This window comes from Asterias amurensis, chromosome 13 (genome assembly GCF_032118995.1).
Source record: "Asterias amurensis chromosome 13, ASM3211899v1".
NCBI classification, from domain to species: Eukaryota; Metazoa; Echinodermata; class Asteroidea; order Forcipulatida; family Asteriidae; genus Asterias; species Asterias amurensis.
This window is the reverse complement of record NC_092660.1, coordinates 4,871,126-4,895,903: the sequence shown is the minus strand read 5'-3', so window position 1 is coordinate 4,895,903 and position 24,778 is coordinate 4,871,126. Positions and strand designations below refer to the sequence as shown.

Genomic DNA, 24,778 nt, shown 5'->3' with positions numbered 1-24,778 from the left:
TCTGAAGCTGTGAATCTAATGGTAGGTTTTAGTTGATTTTTGGTTGATTGGTGCTGCTAGGTCAAACCAATCATTGCCAAGCGGAGCTCTAGTGTTTCTGATCAGCAAAGGGGGGTGTGCACTTAAACAACCCAGTGCACTTAGCGTAAGGAGAAGGTGTTCCCCCGGCATCCTGGTCTGATCGGCACACATAGTGGTATAAAGGAATAGGTCTCATATTTCAAAAATTTTACTCCACATACCTTGCTGGACAAAATACTGAGCACTTTAATACACCCCTAGGGGTGTGATGAAGCCCTATAAAAGAAACTAGTGCTTTTACTATTATTATTATTTGATCATTACATTAATCCAGGACGTATGAGATCTCAATCAACGGCCAGCCGCAGCGCGGAGAGACAGCCAGGTTCCAAGAAGCCCCTGGTGCGGTCCCCCCGCAACTCCGTCATCCGCAGCAACTCTGACTCGGGTTCACGTCCTGGCAAGATCGTGTCCAAGAAATGGGTCAATCCCTTCGACACGCCCCACCTGAAGAACGGCCAGACGAAGCTGACGCAGCAAACCGAGAAGGCTCTGTTTCAGCTACCTCCCGAGATTGTGGAATCTCTTCAGGCGATGTGCATCGAAGACGAAGAGGAAGAAGCTGCTGAGAAGGAGAAGAACAGCCACATGAGACAGAGGTCTCAGTCGCTTCCAAACTCTCCCGTCGTCCATCGCTGGAATCTCAAAGTGGATGAGAACACAAACTTAATTGAATGTCCCGAGGGGGACGATGTGGATGCAATGACTATGGACGGTCGCAGGAATACCATGTCGCCAGGATTCGCTCCACCACCTAGCAGGGGGCAGGAGTACCGCACTAGTAGAGCTAGGAGTAAAACTACATCAGTTGTGTTGTAAGTGGGGAAGGAAAACTGCTAAATTTCTGTCCATCACCTGTGCCAAATACTTATTTCCTTGTAGATCTGCTTAACCCCATGCATTGCTCCCGAAAAAATGGAAGTTATCTTGGGTTCTGATATGATTTATCGAACTTGAGTTTTTCTTAATTTGAACAGATATAAAATTTTGCATGAAATTAGTTTCAATAAAACATGCTACTAAAGTTATCTTAAGACAAAGATTAGGTATAGTATACAAATATTGACTGCTTCGAGTGCTATGGTTAAAACTATGACTCCCGAGGTGATCCCCGGAGCGTTCTATTTTCCCTAGGCGAAGCCGAGGGAAAATAGAGTGCTCCGGGGATCACCGAGGGAGTCATAGTTTAAACCATTGCACGAGTAAAAGCAGCCAATATTTGTTTTATAACACCCCAAACATTTCTAAATAATGTACAGACTTTACAGACCTGAATGCTACAATCCACGGATGACGCGAATACAGATTGTGAAAACTTTTACTGTGCTCTGCATGTAATCCAAAATGGTTATAGACTGTTAATTTATCATCCTCGTACACGCAACGGACGTCTGGGTACTGCACGCCGTGTGCTAGGCTTTCGGACTAGCGCACGGCAAACCGATGCACTATCACACGGTCGTCGTCTAGCAAAACTAAGACATGTCATGTGACGCGCTCTAAACCAATGAAAAGGCAGAATATTGGTAAGGGGTGTTATAATATTTAATATGATGCCATTAATCAAAACTAGCTGATTTTTCTGCGAAGCCTTAGAATAATAGGAGTTTTTACATCGAGAGTCGTATAAGAGATGTAATATTACAAACTCTTGTTGGTTGCGGGAAGTGTCAAAACAATTGTGCTTCCCTTTGGAAAACTAAAGTTAGGACAATCTCAGGCTGGTTATATACACTTGACGGAATTGGGGAAAATGTTTTCCTCTTCTGTCGGCGATAAATTCAAAGCATTTCAAGAGATGAATGTTGAAATTTTTCTTCAGAGATTCAGAACTTTACCATGGAATGAAAGAATGAAACCAAATTGCTTGGTCATCAAACATTGAACATGACTATTCAGTATATGAAAAAATAGTCCTGATTATGATTGGTTGAAAATAATGACATGGGTGACATTATGCTTTCTTTGTCCAATCAAAATGTCTATTCTTACTTTGTGAGGGACAGATACAGAACATTCTTCAACATTTGTTATTTAAGAACCTTTTCAGTGTGAAATGAAGTTCAAAGAATATAACATTTTTAGAAAAAAAAAACAATCTAAAAGCCATTAAAAAAAACAACTAATGATGATCTTTTCAAAGACTTTGCTAATGTAATCGTAATATACTAAGTTGTAAGGAACTAGAATCATTTGAATGTTTTATTTTCATTGGTATGCCATGTACGTGTTTTTTCCATCTCTCAAGTCTTATTTGAAATTTATATGTTGTACATTAATTAAACAAAAGTTTGATGCATATGGATGCATTGTCACAGAATATAATCACGATCCATTTTGGAGGCAGTGCCAAGTGAAATGGAATAGCAAAATTTCACTGAAATACGTTAACAAAATGCACCCAATAATAACTCACACAACACCTTGTCATTTGAACAAACGTCACAAATAAACACAAAATAGACACTGAAATGCATCCACCTCACACTCTGAAATTTGGTTTAAAAAAATTCCAAATAGCAAGGACAATTCGATGTAGACACCAGCTTTGTCTGCAGTGACACAACCTTGCCGTGTTTGGATAAATTGGACAGGCGCCCGTCCAATATGGATAGTTATTGGACACTTTACAGTGTCATTTCTTAACTCAATTATTGGACACTGTAAAGTGTATATTAATTATCCGTATTGGATGGGTGCTGGTCCAATGTTAAAGTTTGGAGTGTCATGGCAGTAAACACATCAGTGAAATTGGGCTCTGATTTCTCAAGATTCATGTCAGAACTTTTAAATCAGGAAATTTCTTGGTAGGAAATTTTACTCTAGAACTGTTTGCACATAAATTATTTGTACTCGCTGAATGACCTTACACATGTTTGTTCACAGTCTAGATTTTTCTTTTTTTAAGTCCTGAAACTGTTTAAAATAACTACAGATATAGTGTAGCTATTATTATTGTTATGTTCACTTGTTATAAATATGTTATTTTGCAATACTAAGTTGAATTTTGTTGTGGTGTGTTTCTATATGATTAAAATCTAATGACGGTATTTTATGCTATTTATATTACACGGTTACAAAATATATTTGCATGATTTTCATTGTTGAAAAACTACTTACTTTAAAAAAGAAAAGAAAAGTGAGAGCTCGTATTTGTGTTTCTTTCGTAATATGCAAGTAGATTTTTTTCACAGATGGAACTATAAGTAGAAGGTTTGTTCTAATAATATGCAATTAATGACTATTTGTGGCTTAAAGACAGTGGACACTATTGGTAATTGTCAAAGACTAGCCTTCACAGTTGGTGTATCTCAACATAAGTATAAAATAACAAGCCTGTGAAAATTTGGGCTCAATCGGTCATCGAAGTTGCGAGATAACTATGAAAGAAAAAAACACCCTTGTCACACGAAGTTGTGTGCGTTTAGATGGTTGATTTCGAGACCTCAAGTTCTAAACGTGAGGTCTCGAAATCAAATTCGTGGAAAAATGTTTCTTTCTCGAAAACTATGGCACTTCAGAGGGAGCCGCTTCTCACAATGTTTAATACCATCAACCTCTCCCCATTACTCGTCCTCAAGAAAGGTTTTATGGTAATAAATATTTTGTCCACTGCCTTTAAACTCAAGGGACTCTGGGATGGTGTTGTCACACCTGCGTTTCAATGAACTTGATTAGAATTTATCAGCATGTGGGAAGTCTTCGTTCTGAACTCTTCCATGCGCTGAATGGTCGCTCTAGCGAATAGCTTATAGTCTCTTCAGAAAAATAGTTGTAAGATGAAAATCGCATGACCTCAGAATACTTCCAGGTTGTACTTTTATTTTTAAATGTAATTCAGGAAGAAACTTAGTATTTGGTTATGTACTTAGTTATCAATGACGGTTTGTTTTAGAACTAATCACATTTTGGTAAGATACGTGTACATGAAAGTACCAATGTCGTCTTGAAAGTGTAACTTTACAATACTGTGTTAAAAAGATTCTCACTGAATAAGTTTTAATATGACAGCAATAGACCTCTGTGCCACAGTCTTTGTCATGTCTCCTATATATGCAATACAATAAATCAATACTGATTTGTTATCAAACAAGAAAGGGGACAGACTATTTGTTGCTCTTCAAACCTCTATTTGGTTGAATTAATGAATACAAAATGGCTGCACCAGGTCCTAATTTCTGCAATAGCAGAAATAAGCATGATACATACCAGTACACAATGTTTGACATGGTGTACATATGTTGGTAGTCTGATTCTGGTATGCATAGTATTGTGTTCCTCTTAGCGTCTTAAGCTGCTTAAGCACAAAAAGTAGCTAAGCACTACAACAACCAAAATTGAAATTAAGCTTACCAGAATAAGGTCACCAGCCAAAATACGATGTCACGTACAATATATGACTGGTATCCTGCATATTTTGGCTAAACAGTAAATGTTTAAGTAATATTTTTTGCTCAAGCAGCTGGATGAAACTGGGTCCTGGCTTAAGGTTTTCTAGGCTACTTTCTAAATGATGGCTGTGATCACATAGCTATGTGGCTGTAATGCCATGAGTCATATACTTCAATGTGCCATTGCAGCCAAGAGACAAAGCTGTAGCCAAAGTCACTTGATTCAAATGCGGTCTCAAACCACGACTTTCAAAAGCATTTTTATTTTTTATTTGCACAAAACGCATTTCCATTTTTTGTGTTGTAAGTTACCTACTCAAAAAAAAAAAAACATTAGGTTTCCTTGCACCTGCAACTTATCAGATGATTTCCTCTGTTTTTCTTACATAATAATGACATGAATTTAGAAAACTGTAAAGAGAAATTTTTCTTATTTTACAAGTTGCACGATGATAAGAAAATGATTATATACGGGGAGAGGTCATGTATAAATGTAGACAAATTGTTCTTCCAACTTTAACATATTTCATTCGTGGTAGAAGGCTCTGTCTGTTTTTTTTCTCCTCTCCTCCCTCCGCAGAAAAGATTTAAATTAAATACTTTTTACTGAATGTGTGAGCCCAGAAAAAAAGATGTACTTAAAGAAGAAATAGTTTTTTGATGTTTAAAAATATATTTTAGTATATTTCTGCCAATTGAAAAATGCATAAGCGAAAAATATGAGAAGTAACAAATACAGACAGAAGATGTATTTTTTTTTGCATCGGGTCAAAGAATATAATTTGTTTTACCCTTACACCGATTTGTTTTAAAGGCAGTGGACACTATTGGAAATTGTCAAAGACTAGCCTTCACAGTTGGTGTATCTCAACATATGCATACAATAACTAACCTGTGAAAAATTGAGCTCTATCGGTCATCAAAGTTGCGAGATAATAATGAAAGAAGAAAACACCCTTGTCACACGAAGTTGTGTGCGTTTGGATGGTTGATTTCGAGACCTCAAGTTCTAAATCTGAGGTCTCGAAATCAAATTCGTGGAAAATTACTTCTTTCTCGAAAACTATGGCACTTCAGAGGGAGCTGTTTCTCACGATGTTTTATACCACCAACCTCTCCCCATTACTCGTCACCAAGAAAGGTTTTATGCTAATATTTATTTTGAGTAATTACCAATAGTGTCCACTGCCTTTAAGGAAGATTCCCTTTAAGCACCGATACTCAGTACTTGCCCGCCCAAGTGATTTGCCTGTGGGTTGTTTTCTCAGAGCCCAAGGAAGGTACTGAGCATAAAAAACAGTGCTTTAAAAACACAAGTAAACGTTAAGACTAAATTAAAGGCAGTGGACACTATTGGTAATTACTCAAAATAATTATCAGTATATAAGAGAGGTTGATAGTATAAAACATTCTGAGAAACAGCTCCCTCTGAAGTGACGTATTTTTTTGAGAAATAAGTAATTTTCCACGAATTTGATTTCGAGACCTCAAGTTTAGAATTTGAGGTCTCGAAATCAAGCATCTGAAAGCACACAACTTCGTGTTACAAGGGTGTTTTTTTCGACCAACCGAGCTCAAATTTTCACAGGTTTGTTATTTTATGCATATGTTGAGATACACAAAGTGAGAAGACTGGTCTTTGACAATTACCAATAGTGTCCAATGTCTTTAAGGGTAACAACACAATTATAAATACAGACGAAAGGTTTGTAGGAAATATTTATTCTTTCTTGTCTTATTATTTGTTTTGTTTGCTTTGCTGATTGTAATGTAAGGATGGTACATACATGCACTTTAATACAGGTTGTATCATAAAATTCCGTATTACTAAAACTTTTCACATATAAAGTAGGAATTTGAGTGTCATGTGTTTAAAGGGACACGTTGCCTTGGATCGGACGAGTTGGCAGTATAAAAAGGCATTTGTAACCGTTTGTTATAAAATGCATATGGGTGGAAAGATGTTTTAACAGTAGAATACAATGATCCACACAAATTTTGCCTCAAAATTGTGACTCCCATACATGGCCGCCGACCGTGTTAGTTTGCAAAGCAAAAGGAAAACCACACAATTTCGAGGCATATATGTATGGTTCATTGTATTCTACTTTAAAAACATCTTTCCAACCATATGCATTTTATAGCAAACGGTTACAAACGCTTTTCGAAGACCAACTCGACTGATCCAAGGCAATGGGTTCCTTTAACAGAAACTGTGGAGAAAATATTTTGTCTTTCATATGGTACAGATAGCAACAGTGTTTGAGGTTTCAATTCTTCAAAATGCAATCCTTCAGATGGATTAATGTCTCAGGATCTTTGCCTAATCCTAATCCAAATCCTAATATTAAAAATTAATAATAACCCGTTTTTATTTAGCCCTTGTTACGCCCGAGGGGTGTCTCAAAGCGCTTCTGACATTATTACCCCCTGCGGCCGATTTCACGAAACGCTAGGATTAATCCAAACTCGAGTTAGGACGAGTAACCCGTCCTAACTTAGGATGGTTCAATGCGTCCTACGTATTTGGATACGGAACTGAACCCGTCCTAAGTCCTAAGATTAATCCTAAGTTAGGAAGAGTTTGGTGAAATCGACGGCTGGTCACTGGGCCTTAAATCCTAAAACCAAAATTAAGGGCCTTAAATCATTCCTTAAACCACCTCAGCTCCCTGGGGAGTATACAGCCTGTGTGCAATATATGCTACTCGGCTAAACCAATCACAAGAACCATCTCTGCCCTCACAGGTCCCCATTTACCCCTGGGTGGAGAGAAGCAAGTATAGTTAAGTGTCTTGCTCAGGGATACAAGTGTCACGACCGGGATTCAAACCCACACTCTGCTGAGCAGAAGCACCAGAGCTTGAGTTCGGTGCTCTTATCCACTCGGCCTCAACACCCCTTAATCCTAGCTAAACAAATGAAATGTTTCCCAGGAAACGGTAGTGTTGATATCACGTACTAGTCATGCACACAGTCACTAAAAACTCCAGGGAAGACAGTTATAGGCAGCGCACCAAACTCAATGTCAGTTGGTAGCGTTCCCTTATTTCCACAAGCGATTACATTGTAATTATTATATTAAAACCTATATTCCTGGTTTGTTTGCGTTTGTGTGTGTTTTTTTGTTTGATCTTTTGAAATGAAATAGTAAGCTAGTAAGGGACTAGACTCGGTTCCAATCATTACAACTTTGAGTTGTTTTTGTTTATCAATATACTTATGTAAACTTGTGTGTGTAAGATAATGGGCGCTGTGGAGACAATTGTATAATTATGTAAGATTATCAACACATTGTAAAGTAATGTACAGTGTATAAAGAAAAGATAAATTTAAATTGCTGATTGATTTGAAACTAGTACTGTTATTAAAATGGTTTGAAAAATTATATTTTTCTCTTGTTGCTATAATATCAAACTTTGGTTGATTAACTCAGTCTGCACTGGTGAAATGTCTTTAGTAGTCTGTTTTGTGTCATTTGAAATAATAAAATCACTGAAAACCGTTTGTCCTCAAGTCTAAAGATTTGCCTATGCCGGTATGAGCAGATTTTTCTACTGTTTATCAACTTCACACAATTCTCAATACATCTCAAATTTCAGTTGAATGCTACTCAGTCCGAACTGATGACGTGTCTTCACTATGTCTGTTGGATCGGTATTGTTTGAAACCATAAAATTACTGGAAATTATTTGACTTAATCTGATAATTTGCCCGTGCCGGTGTCGCATGCAATTTTGTCCTCTATGCAATACTATGCGGAGGACATTATTGCATATGCAACAATGTCCGCCGGACGGTTTTGCACATGCAATCGGAACCGCCCGGACGCTGCTGCATAATCCATCAAATTACCGTAAAAACTCTTTACCCCCAAATCTGAAAATTTGCCCTTGTCGGCATGGCAGATTTTTCAGATTTTTGACTTAAAGTTTAACGGGGGGGCACATTTTATTTAACTGCTGTTATGGGATGGGATCAACGGAGGCAGGCATTAGAGCAAGTGGGACGGGGATAGGAAGTTGAGGGGGGGGGCACCTTTTATTTAACTGCTGTTATGGGATGGGATCAACGGAGGCAGGCATTAGAGCAAGTGGGACGGGAATAGGAAGTGGGGGGGGGGGGGGCACCTTTTATTTAACTGCTCTTATGGGATGGGATCAACGGAGGCAGGCACTAGAGCACGTGGGACGGGGATAGGAAGTTGAGGGGGGGGGGGGGGCACATTTGATTTAACTGCTCTTATGGGATGGGATCATGGAGAACGGAGGCAGGCATTAGACCCCTAGTTGAAAACCTCTTCACCACACATTGATTCCCTTATTTAAATTTTTGGGGAGAATAAAAAACGACTTTTTGTTTTCCATATCCATACATATTATAGCCTACCAAAGCTACCGTGCAATTTTAGTCCACAAGTTTTTATTGCATTTAATGTTCAGGATCTAATATTATGTCCAAATAGGAAAACTTATCCCTATAGGAATACGATCTAAGAAGCATTACCGCGGTAACACCTGTTATGATCGTTGGGTGCATTGTGTATAGGGCCTACTATCCAACTGCTGTTTATACCATACTCCTTATACCGCACTTATATTCCAGAGTTGAACGCGGTCCAAGTGGAAAGAATATAATCAAAATAGGAAGGATTAAAGGAACACGTTGCCTTGGATCGGTCGAGTTGGTCTTTGAAAAGCGTTGTAACCGTTTTTTATAAAATGCATATGGGTAGAAAGATGTTGTAAAAGTAGAATACAATGATCCACACAAACATGCCTCGAAATTGCGTGGTTTTCCTTTAAAGGAACACGTTGCCTTGGATCGGACGAGTTGGTCTTAGAAAAGCATTTGTAACTGTTTTTTATAAAATGCACATGATGTTGTAAAAGTAGAATACAATGATCCACACAAACATGCGTCGAAATTGCACGGTTTTCCTTTTACCTCGTCGACTAATACGGGCGGCCATTTATGGGAGTCAAATTTTTGACCCCCATAAATGGCCGACCGAGTAAGTTCGCGCTGTAAAAGGAAAACCACGCAATTTCGAGACAAACTTGTGTGGATAATTGTATTCTACTTTTAAAACATCTATCCAACCATATGCATTTTATAAAAAACGGTTACAAACGCTCATTTATCGACCAACTCGTCCGATTCAAGGCAACGTGTTCCTTTAACCTCGTCGACTAACACGTCGGCCATTTATGGGGGTCAAAATTTTGACTCCCATAAATGGCCGACCGTGTTAGTTCGCACAGTAGAAGGAAAACCACGCAATTTCGAGGCAAACTTGTGTGGATCATTGTATTCTACTTTTAAAACATCTTTCCAACCATATGCATTATATACAAAACGGTTACAAACGCTTTTGTTTTGACCAACTCGTCCGATCCAAGGCAACGTGTTCCTTTAATCCCTACAGGAGTACAATCTGAGAAACGTTACTGCGGTAATGCTTTTATCTTACGAATCCTTTGACTCTCATTTCTGTTATATACAACGCATTCTTAAGTTGGTTTCTTTTAAGAGAACAAAAGTAGGGCCTACTACAAATCTTTACGGGAATGTCATTATAGTTGAGTCAAAGTATCATTTCGTCGGTCTATCATTGATTCAATTAATTAAACAAAAAAAGTAATTTTTTTTTTCAGCGACAGTATTTTTAAAACTTGAACGTCGTGTTCAAGGCCTGTTAGGTTTTTTTGAAAATCCTATAGTATATATGTAATAGGATTCCTATAGGATTTATAAAAACGTATTTTCATGACATTGTTTTACTCATTTTCTCAAACACTACAGCACCTCTCAGCATAGAGTACTCTATAGCTCTCAGCAACCAATTACGCATTCTAATATTATCATTATCTTCAAACGGTGTAAGTTTAAAGTAAATCTGTGGACATTGTGTGTCTTATGTTACAAAAAGTAACCACATCCTTTAAGCTCGCTCAAGAAATTTGATAATCTTATTATTATTATTATTTTATTCTGTCAATGTGTATGTCAACACATAATGTGCCGCCAAAATTTTGTAGCAATTTTTTTAAAGTTCAATTAAAGATGCTATGTCAGATTTTTGGCCCCAAAATAGATTTTTTGTGAGTGAATGGTATTTCAAAGAGTATCACCCGCTAACGAAAAAAAGTTTTACTTTTACTTTTAATGGTCAGGAACCATGACAAAAATTTAAAACGTTTCTTATAAAACACATAAGAATTAGTCACGTCATATATTATTGTCGGGATCCCGACAAAAACTAATTCTGAGCACTTTATTTCAGTGCTACTATTAATTGGCGGACTTTTTCGAGCAATGGCTCAAATGAAAGCTTGTAACTTTCTCGACCCCCATCAAAACATCTATTGAATTTTAAATCAAAATTTGTGGGTCAAACCGGCCAAAAATCTGACAAAGCGTCTTTAATTCACAGCGCTAGCGGCGATCTTGATTAGCCCCCTCAAGAGATCACTTTGTGACTCTACTACCTCACTAATGCAGACGACGCAAAACGGTCTGTCTGTCACACAACACACCGCACACACAAGACAAAACTTCTATTCCAGTTGTCTACGATTTTACAACTTTTCATCATAGGAAAATAGTACTACATGGACAGGAATAGCCCGGACTATCTACTGGTTAGTAAAGTGAGTAAAAAGCTATCTGTTCCAATTCAATAATTTTTACTTGAATTTAAAATCAGAAGTCGTCTCGCTCGGTAGTGCGCGGCCATTCAATTTCATGTCGGTGCGGTGACGAGTCATCCAGGGTCAGCTAGTCGACTGTCCTGTGGAAAGGAAATCCTTCTTCCATGGTCGTGCTACTTACTACACCACTACTGACCTGACTGTCTGAACATAGAGAAAGGACAACAGACCATCAGGGCGTTAGCTTTCAGTCCATCCATTTCTACTTCTACAAACTTATAGTTTCTAGAAGTAATCCATTTATACCTCCATGGTTCATCGGTGTAGTCATTCGTTGTCTGCTCTGGTTTGTTGGTTTAAAATGATAAATTTGTGTAGGCTGTGTAAAAAGTTGTTGAAGGTGAAATGTCAACAACGCGTGCCGTAGCGGCCATAAAACGGAAGAAAGTTTGTCCCTCATTAACATTTCTGTGCAAAGTTGAATGTCTGAACCAAAATAACTGGTACTTGTTTGACATTTGGATGTCAACCTTCAGAACGAGGAATCAACTTCACACCACCAATGGTATGGCTTTTTTGTGAAGGAAGTCGGGTTGGTGGTCAATGCATGTTTTGGAAAACTTTCTGTATCCTGCCACCAAATTTTTTTTTTTACAAAAAGGAATAACGTTCCTGTTGTAAATCAAATACTCTTCTATTTCATTAAGAATTCAAAAAGTGTTGGTAGGATACCTAAACTTTTCCTATGTTTTTATCACTGGGAATCTTTCATGTCTTGTGTGCCTGATTGCTTTTATTATTTTCTTATTTATTTATTTCCATTAGAAATTGGAATTGCCGGTTGACATCACACATCATGAACAGTCCATCACTCACTGCGCTAAGCTTGAAGACACAGTTCTTGAGTTTATTATCAACCAGCAACCACCCTACCCAGGAGGAGCGAGTTACACAAAGCGGCCCAACCCCTTCCCTAGCTGAATCCTGGTGGTTCCGATTATGTGAACACTACGCTGAAGATGGAAGACACTACCACACATTGGATCACATCGCAGCAATGTTTAGGCTCTTCAGCACATATAAGAGTAAGCTGACGTCACATGAAACGGTTGGATGGGCGATCATCTTCCATGAGTGAGTATAGATCAGGGTCCAATTTCATTGCTAGCTGCGGAGGTATCATTGGATGCGTTCAATTAGCTTCCCCGCGTAATCAAACAAACACTCGCCCTTTCGTGGTGACGTCATGCCCCAGGTTTTAAAGTCGGTTTAAGAACGAGTTACTTCTCTTTTATTCTCATTCATAAATGTTTGGTTAAAAGGCGTAATAAAGTAAGAAAGTCTGTAAAACTTGTTTTCCGACTTCCTTGAGCTCCGTACGTTTGTTGCATTTTTATGACCGAGACAGTTTTCGGATATGCATTCGTGTGTGTAGTAGAAGCAGTAGTATGCATCCTCATATTCCTCGGCCAAAATGGCACAGCAATCGATCACCCCTTGGAGCAGGTTATGCGCTAGCCCACTAAAGTTCTGAAAACAACTGGTTATAAACAGCTCCAGCTGGTCATTATCACCCGTTTAAACCCCCCCCCCCAAATCCATGTGACACACTCTCCACCAGCAGGAATAACGAAACTGTCGGGTATTTATGAATTTATGACTAAAACTGTTTCCTTCTTTGAAATCAGTGTGATCTACAACCCTAAGGCAGGAGACAATGAAGAGCAGAGTGCTGAACTGTTCAGATCGTTTGCCAGGGAATCTCTGACGGACAGCGACACTGAATTGGTGCAAGAAGTGGATAGGTTGATTCGCCTTACCAAGATGCATTGCACTGAAGCACACCAAGTGTCTGGCATGTAAGTTTAATCTTGAACTGTGAACCCTTGAATGAAGGTGTGTAACGTACGTTTGATCTTGACAAGAGTGCATTTTTGTTTTTGTGGCCCTTTCCTGTGGAACAAGCTCCCCCATCTCCAAATATTATATTTCATTCGACTCATTGATAATGTTCAAGAAACTACTAAGAATGTAACTATCGAGCTTGTTAGCCATCTGCAGAGTGTGAGTACTGGTTGTTGTCCGGCATGGTTACCAGTTCTTTCTCATGAAACAGGGCCAACAATGTACTTTTTCAAAAACCAAAAGTGTGTAGGCTGTCAGTTTGCTAAACGAGAATGACGACATCATAACCAATTTAATTGATACAGGTGACTGAAGTAGAACGCTCGTTGATGAGAGAAAAAAATTGTGTCTGTGACATCACACATCTGTCACAATACCGACAAAAACCCAAGATAACTTAAAAATAATTGCTTTTTCATAACATGCGAACTCTAACTTTTCCCCTCCAGGTACGCTAGCAGTGATGAGCATTACTTTCTAGACTTTGATATGCAAGTGTTGGGATTACCAGAAACGGAGTACGCCAGCTACGCTCAAAAGATTAGAGCGGAATACATTCATGTACCTGAGATGCAGTACAGGACGGCTAGAGCACAGGTAAAGAGATACTACAGCAGAACAAGGCATTAACGGCAGGGTATAGTTTTAGCAATTGTTTAAGACCAGTCTCCTCACCCGGTGTATCCCAACATATCCATAAAATAACAAATCTGATAGTGCGAAAAATTTTGCTCAATGGGGGCCTTTGGGACGCTTGGTGGCAGAAGATTTGCCCAGTAAATCTATTGTTTTCAGTAAAATGTGCTCCGAACTGTTTAAACAATGGAAATTACCTGGCAAGTCTGCTGCCACCTAGCACTCTAAGTCTCGCATTGGGCATCGAAGTTGCAAACAACGGCTTCATACCTGACGCCTTTTTATAGATTTAAAATCTTTGAGTGAAAAAGAACCCCTTGCCCTCTAAAACTCTTGGTGTTGTTTTTAACAGTGTTTTTATAATTTAAACAGATCTCCATTGTTCTTTACCAAGTATGTTTTTATGTCATTCACTTATGGAGTAATTAACAAAAGTATACCCGGCTTTTAACCATTTAGCAGCTGTACCACCCAGCCGCATATAGCAATACACTGTATGCGGTACGAGGAAACCTCGCTAGCTTGTGTTTGTAGAAAAAAAGGAACATCAAAAGAAAACTCGATAGTCATTAGTAGGTCTACGCATTTGTTAATATATCTAGTTGTTATAGATCGTTATTAATTCTCCCTTCACAGTTGACTTGTCGAAGCTAATGATGATGAAATAATTTAGCTTTTACGAAAAATAAAACGCTCATTAGTAAACAGGAAACTGTTCATCATTTATGATGATATTGTCGAAAATTAACGCCTTCGCATTTAATCAGTGTGAGCATTGAGCCAGACAAAAGCCTTGAAAAGCTAGTGTGTTCATTTTATCCGTGCACAAAAATATTCGCCATAAAAATTACCGTAGCCGTTTAACGAGAGGCATTTATTGTTCCCATGAGAACTTGTTCTTTTATACAAATATTACCGAAAGGGTAAAAAATTGTGCATACACATTAAGCCATGGCTATCTTTTAAAATTTGAACTATGATTCCAGTAATTTACTGCAAGAATCTTGAGAAATTGGATTTCAGCAAACTCGGGCGGTGCAGGGACTAAAGGGTTAATAAACCATTGAATAAATAAATAAATAGGCGATGCAGCGTTTGCATGCTTACTATAACTTTTACATGTTTTATTTTGTTTATTTTTGCAAGATCCTGAAAGAATTTCTGAAGACACCCAACATCTTTGCTACACAAGACTTTCGAGAGCTTTACGAGATACAAGCAAGGGACAACATAAAACGGGAAATACAACAACTAGAATCATGACCATCGTTGAAGTTAAGTAAATTCACGACAATAGAGTTGCTTTTTCGACCTTGTATTTATTACATAACATAATTACAAAATCTATTACAAATGTATCAAGTGTAAATAGATTAGGCATTAATAATATTATCATTATGTTTTTAGCCTAAGACAATGTGTACTAAGCACTGTATACTCAATACTCCCCCCCCCCCCCCCCCCGAATTCTGTGAAGGAATCCACAGTCAAATCACTCGGGTGGGATTTGAACCCACGTCCTTTATATTGCTAGAGCAGATGTCTTACTGTAAGCATGCTGTAAGTATCGCTAGATCACCAAGATTGCCTTGAGGCTGGAGACAGTTAGATTCCTATGTGTTATTAGCAGCTCGATGGTCTAGTGGTAAGACATCTGCTCTAGCAATGCATAGTGTATGCGTAGTGTGGATTTCTTTCACTGAACTCCGGAAAGTACTGAGTATACAATGTACAGTGCTTAATAGGCAGTGTAATAAACAAATGACATTTTTTATCCCTGAAAAAACTAGTATCAATTAATAGTAGTGTGATGATTAATTCCACAAGTAGTGTTCTCTTTATCCCATTTCATTCAGTTAGTATTACACATGCATCACCAGGAATCAAAAGGCCTTCAATTTCATATTTGTGGCGGCAAGGCCTTTTTCTAGTCTATGAGAAACAACGACAAATTTACTGAAATGGGATTCGAACCTGAGACCTGGAGCAATCTGAACTTGAATGTGTAGCTATTAGTTAAAGACACTGTACGCTATTGGTAATTGTCAAAGAGCTGTCTTCTCACTTGGTGTATCTCAACATATGCATAAAATAACAAACCTGTGAAAATTTGAGCTCGATCGGCTGTCGGAGTTGTGAGATAATAATGAAAGAAAAAACACCCTTGTCACACGAAGTTGTGTGCTTTCAGATGCTTGATTTCGAGACCTCAAGTTCTAAATCTGAGGTCTCGAAATCAAATTCGTAGAAATTTTCTAGTTTCTCGAAAACTAGGTCACTTCAGAGGGAGCTGTTTCTCACAATGTTGTATACCATCAATCTCTCCCCATTACTCGTTTCCAAGTAAGGTTTTATGCCAATAGTTATTTTGAGTAATTACCAATAGTGTCCACTGCCTTTAAAATGAAATATTTCCTCTTGGTCCCAGGATGGAATGGTGAAGTACAGTACCTTTTTACACCTTAATAACATTTAATTGCATTGCTGTTTTATGTACATGTCTTCCAAAGGTACTGCAAACTAATAGTTGTATATAGTGACTCTACCTTTGAAAACTATTAAACACAACTGATAACCAAACACATTTCAAAATATCATTATTTATGTCAACTGCAATTCATTACACCTGTTTTTTCATACAAAAAAATATTGCAATGGTAAACAAATATATTGCATTAGAGTCATCGCTTTTGTTGACAACGCTCCTAAGAGTTTGAGACAAACTGGATAGAGCCCGGTTCATACTTCCCGCGAATGTGAGTTAATACAGTTTTGGAAGGCACAACACGAGAAATTCCCAACAGTTGACTTTTGTTAAACTCCTGTGAAACATTTGCAGAAAAAACATTACTGTGATGTCAAAATTGGCTTTGCATTCTCACTAGCAGGAACTATGAGCCAGAGTTAACCCTCTTAATAGTCATGGGCCCCCATCGCATGGCTCTCCTTACTGCATAATATTGTGCTTACAGCTCATAGAATCATATTAAAGGAACACGTTGCCTTGGATCGGACGAGTTGGTCAAAACAAAAGTAGAATACAATGATCCACACAAGTTTGCCTCGAAATTGCGTGGTTTTCCTTCTACTGTGTGAACTAACACGGTCGGCCATTTATGGGAGTCAAAATTTTGACCCCTATAAATGGCCGACGTATTAGTCGACGAGGTAAAAGGAAAACCACGCAATTTCGAGGCATGTTTGTGTGGATCAATGTATTCTACTTTTGCAACATCTTTCTACCCATATGCATTTTATAAAAAACGGTTACAAACGCTTTTCAAAGACCAACTCGACCGATCCAAGGCAATGTGTTCCTTTAATTTACTTGGTGTTGAAGCAGAGAATTCTGTGGTAAGCAGCTCCATGAGGCTGTCATTGCTCAGTTTGTCTAAACCACTTTGTTCCAGGGCCTAATTTCATAGAGCTGCTAAGCACAAACAGTAGCTAAGCAAAGCAACATTATGCTTACCAGATTAAGGTTACCAGTTTAAATGCAATGTAAATGTTCCATTTTGACCGATAACCTATACTTTTTTTCGCTAAGCAGAAAACTTTTAAGCAATGTTTTCTGCTTAAGCAGCTATATGAAACCTGGCCCTGAGGACAGGTTAACGTGAAATTAATTTGAAAGACACAGCCTCGGGAAGCTTGTAAACACTTGGTTTGCCAGTTAGCATGAAAACCTAAATTTTTTTGATGCCAGTTTGAAACATTAGTATGAAAACCTTGATGCTCTAATGCAATACACTTAAAGAATACAGACTCTGAAGAAACCCAACTAAAGTTTAGAAGATGGAAGTTTCTTCATAAGCGTCTCGAGCTTCATGGCTTTCATCAAGTCACCGTCCATCTTGAGTTTACCGGACATGAAAGCTGCGGTCGGTTTCAGCTCGCCCTGGAACATCTTCAAGAAGTCTGCCGAGTCCAGCTTCATGATGACATCTGGGGAACCACCTGGAGCTGCTCCGCTGCCGGCACTGCCTGAGCCGTTCTTCAGATCCACGTACCATTCTCCTGCTTCAGCACCTTCCAAGACAAACAACCACAAGGTGAAGAAATAATAATAATAATGACTACTGTAGTTCTTATAAAGCGCATTTCACAATTACGTCTCGATGCGCTTTACCTTAGCGCCTTGGTCATTGGGGCAACAACATTTTGTTAAGCTTTCTCATTTCCCTTGGGAGTATACAGCCCTGAGCTACTGTGGTGCTCCAATAGTTTGTTCATTCACAATATCAACCTTTCCCCTTGCAGGTACCCATTTATACCCCTGGGTGGCGAGAAGCAATTATAGTAAAGGATCTTGCTCAAGGACACAAGTCTCATGACCTGGATTCGAACCCACACTCCGATGACTTGACCATCAGAACTAAACCACCAAGAAACCAAAGACTTTTTTAAAGGAGAGTGAACCATCAAACTTTTATTTTATTGCTCTCGCCATGAATCCTACAAACAAAGATTGCAGTCTAGGCATGACACACATTTATTTTGGTCACAGCTTGAATTTTCAAACAGCTTGGGGCCGATTGCCAACACAGAGCCCTAATACTTGGCGATTTCTGCTGGGTTTAACTTTGAAGTTGAATCATGAAGTTGGATGAGTTTAATAATGACCTCTGTGAATTTCTGTCAGTTTGTAAAAATACCAAAGTTCAGATTAAAACTAACTGGAAAACCCTCTCTACTTACCTTTAAGTTCAAACTGATAAACAGCCTTCGTCGAGTTGACAAATGATTCATCGAGCAATCCTCGGATGTTCTCAAACACCTTCTCAATCTTCCCGCTGCCGGCTGCTGCTTCTTCAGAGAAAGCCGGCTTGCCGCCTCCTTTCTCTAGCTGGCTCTTAATGTCCATTGGTTCCTCATCAGGCAAGAAGAAATCTGGTAGAAGGTCATTACCTGGAGGTATATGAGATCGAAATAAGGTATTCATTACTCAAACTCTTCGGGCTTGATTTTTTGTATAAAAGTCCACACGACCACAGATTTTGTAGCTCAAAAGTTTACTTCACCAGAAGTTGTTTTCAAAGGAGTAAAATGAGAGCAAAATGCCTACACAATCTGTTCAACTGTAAGTTTCAACAAACAATGAGTGAAGATTATATCATTTGTATCATACATGTTTGAATGTATTTTTCAATACTAAACAGAATTGCAAGAGATTTATCAGACTGAAGGTCATTATTTGAACAAAAACACAAGACTGCCAAACTTGTCCAGTCATGAGTGTACAGGCCCGAGGCTACCAGTACTCGCCTCTGGCCTGTGATCTAGTGTATGTTAAACATGCTTGGTTATAGGTCAAACCTCAAAAGTCTTTGGAGGCGGTATTTCCACCAGCCACACGGGAGTTTGACGCCTATACCACTCGGCCATGAAACGCCACAAGTCCAAAAGTAAAAATGAACAATAAGTCTTTCGACCCGACCTACCAGGCTCGCAAGCATACTTCTCCAAATCTGTCTCTCCGATTTCCTTCAGGACGTCTTCATCAATACAGAAGTTTCCAGTATAGGATTTGCTATCTTTGGATAGGATGGCGTAAGCTGCATCGGCCATGATGTCCGGGGTGCGACATTGTTTCATGATGGCGTCTTCCCCACCTCCCAACATGCTCATGGCTGCAGTCCAAATTGCTGATGGGTGAATAAATTTCAAGAAGTTAATTCCAGGTATGATATTTGGTCCTTTGAAATCAAGTAGGATTGTTTTATTGAGCACAAGTGCTGACCTACAAATACGCATGGTGTAGGCTTTTAATAGACATTTTTCAGATTCTGACTGTCAAGTTAGAAAACAGATTAAGCTGTTGCAAACTGCTTACCAACAAAAAGTGCCTATGGTACAAATGCAAAAAATGGTTAATGGTCTGATAATTCGACCCTAGCAGAGTCTTTCACAAAGACTAAAACCGTTAAAGTTGTCAATTAGATGAAAACACCAAGATTCGTACCTGTTTTGGGCCACAGAGCGTTGACTGCCACACCATCTGGTTGGAACTCTCCCGACATTCCAAGCACACACATCGACATCCCATACTTGGCGATTGAGTAGGCTGAAGAAAAAAAAAAATAAAAATGAAGAAAAACAAAAAGGAATTATTAAGAACTATTCCTCACTTCTCAAAGCACTTGTAGAGTGTTGTGGCTGAAAACTGCTTAGTGCACCGGAAGCAAGTCCTGGTTTTGACCCAGTGTGGGTGCAGTTTCTGGTCTTGACTTTTTTGGGGTGCAATGGTCGAGTGGTTTAGAGCATCAAATTCAAGTACTGGTGGTTCGGTAATCTTAAACTACACGTAGTATCATTTTATAACCATTAGTTTTAAGAGTGACCACCAAGCGTACACCTTCCCTTTAAATACATACTTTTATTAATAGCATTTGGCTTCTTGTCATTTTGCCAAAAATTGTCATTCTTAAAGGGACATCAGACCCAAAAGGCGTGGGATATGAGCTGCCACACCTTAACCAATCTGACAGAACAATTACCCACAAGCAGTGAGCTTTTAAGGAACACCTCACCATCTCAACCTTTCAATTGACTCAAAAAGAAACAGTAACTCACCTACGTGACCTTTGAACCACTTTTGCTGCATGGTGAGAGGGGGGCTAAGATTCAGAATGTGAGGATTGACGCCTTTCTTCAAGTACGGTATACAGGCTCTTGAACTGAAAACGAAGAGAAGGATTATGAAATAATTTATATGTTCACAAGTTCTTAGTGAATACCTTACCCAGACAATGGTACAGTTTGGGAATTAAATTTGAACATAAAATAAGTCAAAAATATTGATATTTTTCAGTGCAATGTCGACAGCAGGTTTACTTTGTTTAGTCTATGGTAATCATTTTAGCGTACTTTTACTTTTAATAACTGTCTGTTTAGTAACTCCTTTTTCTTACCCTGTGAAATAATAAATGAAAAAGCCAGATTTCGCCAAGTGAGTTCATTGAGTTTAGAGACTAGTTTATAACATTTCTTTTTTACACATTGGCCTATCTCTTTTTATTAATGCTCTTCCAGTGAGCCTAAGACTAACGGACTAATGGACACTCTCTCCAGCTTCAAAACTAACTTGAAAACTTATTTGTTCAGTCTAAGCTTTACAGGCACTGTACACGTTTGATAATTGTCAAAGACCAGTGTTCTCACATGGTGTATCCCATCATAAGCATAAAATAACAAGCCTGTGAAAAACACCCTTGTTGGACGAATTTGTGCTTTCAGATAGGAATAAAAGACTTCAAGCTAGAAGTCTTTTATTATTTTAGTGAGAAATTACCTCTCTCTCAAAAACTACAATACTTCAGAGGGAGTCGTTTCCCACAATGTTTTGTACTATCAAAAGCTCTCCAATGCTAGTTACCAAGTCAGTTTTTAAGTTAATATTTGTTTTGAGTAATTACCAAACGTGTACCTTTAAGTACTGTCGTTTAGCAGAATTGTTTTTCATGTGTTAGAATTGCTTTCAGATACGAAGCACTAAAAATGTCCATATTAAAGAAGAGTTTTCTGGAAACAATAAAGTTATGACCCAAATCAAAAAGACTTCTCCACTCACACCAAGTAGGTTCCTCTTGTATTGACGTTGTTCATGAGGTCATACTTCTTCATTGGTGTCTGCAGCGTTCCAGTCAGTGAGATTGCGCTGGCGTTATTAATGAGAATGTCGATGCCTCCAAACGTCTTCACGGCCTCATCCACTGCAGCCTGGACCTGTCCCTCATTCTGGATGTCAACTACGCATGGGAGGCACTTGCCGCCCGCTGCTTCAACTGTTTAGAGTAAAACAATACAATATTGTTCAGTGAACGATTTCCCTTGTGAGTAGCAGAGCAAAACGCTACACAAAGCGCTACTAAAAAAAATCATCATTTGCTTCTACAGAGGTATGTCAAAAACAACAATTCTCAAAAATCATAAATTTGCGTTCCAATTTTCACACTTTCCAGAGTGATTGCGCGTCACAGCAGATTTGTGAAAAATTCAGTGTGTACAAAAACTGCTTGATGAAATCTTTCCCTGACATTATAAAAACCAATTTTCATTCATATCAAAACGAGACGGCATGCTTAGGCTAAGCTTTCAAATGCACCTGACTCAGTTACGGTGTGTCTGATCATATGTACTTTGGAAAGTAAAGTATTTTGGCTAGTTCCATATATCTGCTAAGCAAGATTTGTCCATGCTAAGTGTATTCACCTTCCTTTGCTGCTGTATAGATGGTTCCCGGTAATTTGGGATGAGCGGTAACAGTCTTAGCGGCAATGATGATATTAGCTCCATCCTTGGCTGCCTTCAGGGCTATGGCCTTGCCGATGCCACGACTGGCCCCTGTGATGAACAGGGTACGCCCTGCAAGCTTTCTGTCAAGTTAAACAAGATTGTCATTCATCAAAATGAAAGTCGTGTCACATGAAACAAACCTAGATTTTGGCTGGTTTATGTTTGAAGATGAATTTTATTACCGTGTTTTGAAAAGGCTCACGAGTTGTAACAATGTCTAATAAACTGATAAGTGATTTAGACGTTGAGACAATATCAAAACTCAAAAGCAATGTTCCTAATTTATTATGATCATTCATCAATAAAAAAATCTGACACTTGACTTGTGTTTTGCAAAAAGAAAAAACAAATGGCCAAGTTCTTAAAGGCAGTGGACACTATTGGTAGTTATTCAAAATAATTATTGGCATTAAACCTTACTTGGTGATGAGTAATGGGGAGAGGTTGATGGTATGAAACATTGTGAGAAACGGCTACTTCTGAAGTGCCATAGTATTAGAGAAAGACATAATTTTCCACAAATTTGATTTTGAGACCTCAGATTTAGAACTTGAGGTCTCGAAATCAACCATCTAAACGAACACAACTTTGTGTGACAAGGGTGTTTTTTTCTTTCATTATTATCTCGCAAGTTCGATTCAAATTTTCACAGGTTTGGTATTTTATGCATATGTTGAGATACACCAACTGTGAAGGCTAGTCTTTGACAATTACCAATAGTGTCCACTGCCTTTAATGCCGTTTTGTAGTTTCTTATGGTACTGTTTTCACACAAAAAATGATTAGGAAATCAGCTGATCAATATTCGCTGATCAGCTGAACTGTGTAAATTCAACACACGGACCACTGGACTCTGAATCAATCATTTCAATATTGCAGTCTCCCGGTCCAAAATGTATGTGTGCTTGGTTCTAGTGCTTTTTTAAATGATGTGCATTGTTTTTCTGTGTAAATTTTTAATATTGTATCTTAAGTTCACTTCTGTAGGTTATTAGGTGGGATCCACGGGAGATCAGTGAGTTTTTCTTATTGAATGGATTTCCCAGCATAAACAAGAAATAAATAAATAAATAAATAAATAAATAAAAACTGACAAAACATGCACAGAATACTGATTGATTGACGTGATTGAAAAAGTTCTGGATAAGTTTCATTAAAGCCATTGGACCCTTTCGGTACAGAAAAAAAAAAAAAGTTCACAGATTTACAAATAATTTACAGGGTTTACAGAAGGTAATGGTGAAAGACTTCTCTTGAAATATTAGTCCATGAAATGCTTTACTTTTTGAGAAAACGGTAAAACAATATAAATTCTCGTTAACGAGAATTACGGATTTGTTATAAACACATGTCATGACACGACGAAACGCGCGAAAACAGGAGTGTGTTTTCCTGTTATTTTCTCCCGACTCCAATGTCCGATTGAGCCTAAATTTCCACAAGATTGTTATTTTTTATATAAGTTGTGATACACGAAGTGTGGGACTTGGACAATACTGTTTACCGAAAGTGTATAATGGCTTTAAATCCTGTACACATACCCAGTATTCTCAGTCATTTTGTTTCAGCAGCTGAATGCAAAGTGGACATGTGGCAATTGAGTATCAATCCAAGAATCACTTTATCTGTTTGCTTTCAACGGTCACATAATGCACTGCTTCAAGCTAAGTGCAGTCTGGACACACAATGCTAAATCAAAGCTTTACTTATCAAGTCCAAAGGTTTACTTGAAAGTAAACAGGTATTTTTCCAACGTTTACCCACCCCCCCCCCCCAAAAAAAAGAGTTAATTCAAATGATTGCATGTTCATCTTCATGCAAGCTTCCCTGTCTTGGGACCGAGTTGACTTGGGGCCGAGATGAATTGGGACTGAGTTGACTTTGGACCGAGTTGACTGGGACCGAGTTGGCTTGTGACCGAGTTGGCTTGGGATCGAGTTGACTGGTACTAACATGACTAAAGTAGACCCAGTAACAGGGGCGCTGTACCCCCTTTTTTTGGATACTAACGTTTGACCAATAATGGCAAAACTCGAAAAAAGGAGTACAGTTTAACTGGGACTAGTGTGGTAGGATGGTTTTTACAGGTGGGTTCCATGTTTGCAGTGTTTTTTATTATCAATTAAATTTTAAATTAAAACCAAAATTCAATTCATTGCAGTGCAATCATGACAATCATTTTTATAAATTTTTTTTTTTTTAAATTAAGTTAAATTATTTCAATCATTAAAATAATTATTTCTGTTTTTTCTTATTTTTTGACATGTTTTTGGTAAGTTCAAATTCGTTTTGTTGAAATGTTGTTTAATTTCTACTTCCAAAAGACTCCATGTTTTATCAATATCAGAGTTTTGAGAGTAATTTGGGGTTACATAACGCCAAAATGTTGAGCATGGTACACTGGCAGAAGTACGCCCCCACACGTTCGATGACGAATAGTTAAGATGTCGGAAATAGAGGTCCCAAGGAGAATATTTTGCTATTCGTTAGTACACCGTTAACGAGAAGCCTCACAAAAACCGTCCCTTTTTACAACAAAATCACGTCATGTATTGTCCACTGCACCATTAAATACAGTCTACTCATCTAAAGTATCAATTGTTAGGCGTACAAAAGAGTACTTGTTTCTTTACAAGTAAGAAAACTACTCTTTTGTCGGTAAAAAAATCACTCACCCAGTGTTGATCATGATTAAAGAAGGTCAAAGGTCATTCATCCCTGGCGCTTCACTGGTGCCCGGAAAACATTTTCCCGTTGATAACGGTGAGAATTACGTTGAATAAACAGAACACCAGTCACTGTTTGAGTGCACAAATC

At 38.3% G+C, this 24,778-nt stretch overlaps 3 protein-coding genes across 4 annotated transcripts in view; 2 read left to right on the top strand and 1 right to left on the bottom strand.

The window, feature by feature from the left end:
* LOC139946009 (dual specificity testis-specific protein kinase 1-like) overlaps nt 1–7,946 on the top strand; it is a 46,318-nt gene extending 38,372 nt beyond the window's left edge. The window contains exon 11 of the mRNA XM_071943591.1: nt 356–7,946. Within this exon, the coding sequence (XP_071799692.1) occupies nt 356–900 (545 nt within the window). The 3' untranslated portion in view covers nt 901–7,946. The remainder of the gene's footprint in view (nt 1–355) is intronic.
* A 3,058-nt stretch (nt 7,947–11,004) lies between these two features.
* On the top strand, nt 11,005–15,373 carry LOC139946066 (uncharacterized). 2 transcript variants are annotated; one of them, XM_071943665.1, is made up of 5 exons: nt 11,005–11,116; nt 11,951–12,259; nt 12,814–12,984; nt 13,480–13,627; nt 14,813–15,373. In XM_071943665.1, exons 2-5 carry the CDS (start codon nt 11,982–11,984, stop codon nt 14,927–14,929), a joined length of 714 nt encoding a protein of 237 aa, XP_071799766.1. In that variant the 5' UTR covers nt 11,005–11,116; nt 11,951–11,981; the 3' UTR covers nt 14,930–15,373. The 2 variants fall into 2 exon arrangements, with proteins under 2 accessions (XP_071799766.1, XP_071799765.1); XM_071943664.1 differs by having other exon boundaries at nt 11,006–11,125.
* Nucleotides 15,374–15,522: 149 nt separating this feature from the next.
* LOC139946063 (hydroxysteroid dehydrogenase-like protein 2) lies at nt 15,523–24,673 on the bottom strand. Its single transcript, XM_071943661.1, has 8 exons — nt 24,637–24,673; nt 21,878–22,041; nt 21,237–21,450; nt 20,240–20,343; nt 19,629–19,730; nt 19,108–19,311; nt 18,365–18,574; nt 15,523–17,695 (listed from the first exon to the last, which is right to left on the bottom strand). Exons 1-8 carry the CDS (start codon nt 24,648–24,650, stop codon nt 17,448–17,450), a joined length of 1,260 nt encoding a protein of 419 aa, XP_071799762.1. The 5' UTR covers nt 24,651–24,673; the 3' UTR covers nt 15,523–17,447.
* Between the last annotated feature and the right edge of the window lie 105 nt (nt 24,674–24,778).

Coding starts and splice junctions, on each gene's coding strand:
- LOC139946063 (XM_071943661.1), bottom strand. Junction 19,731..20,239: donor GTGGTTCAAAGGTCACGTAG/GTGAGTTACTGT, acceptor TTTTTTCTTCAG/CCTACTCAATCGCCAAGTAT. Junction 19,312..19,628: donor CGCTCTGTGGCCCAAAACAG/GTACGAATCTTG, acceptor TTCACCCATCAG/CAATTTGGACTGCAGCCATG.
- LOC139946066 (XM_071943665.1), top strand. CDS start 11,982: ATGAACAGTCCATCACTCACTGCGCTAAGCTTGAAGACACAGTTCTTG. Junction 12,260..12,813: donor TGGGCGATCATCTTCCATGA/GTGAGTATAGAT, acceptor CTTTGAAATCAG/TGTGATCTACAACCCTAAGG. Junction 13,628..14,812: donor ACAGGACGGCTAGAGCACAG/GTAAAGAGATAC, acceptor TATTTTTGCAAG/ATCCTGAAAGAATTTCTGAA.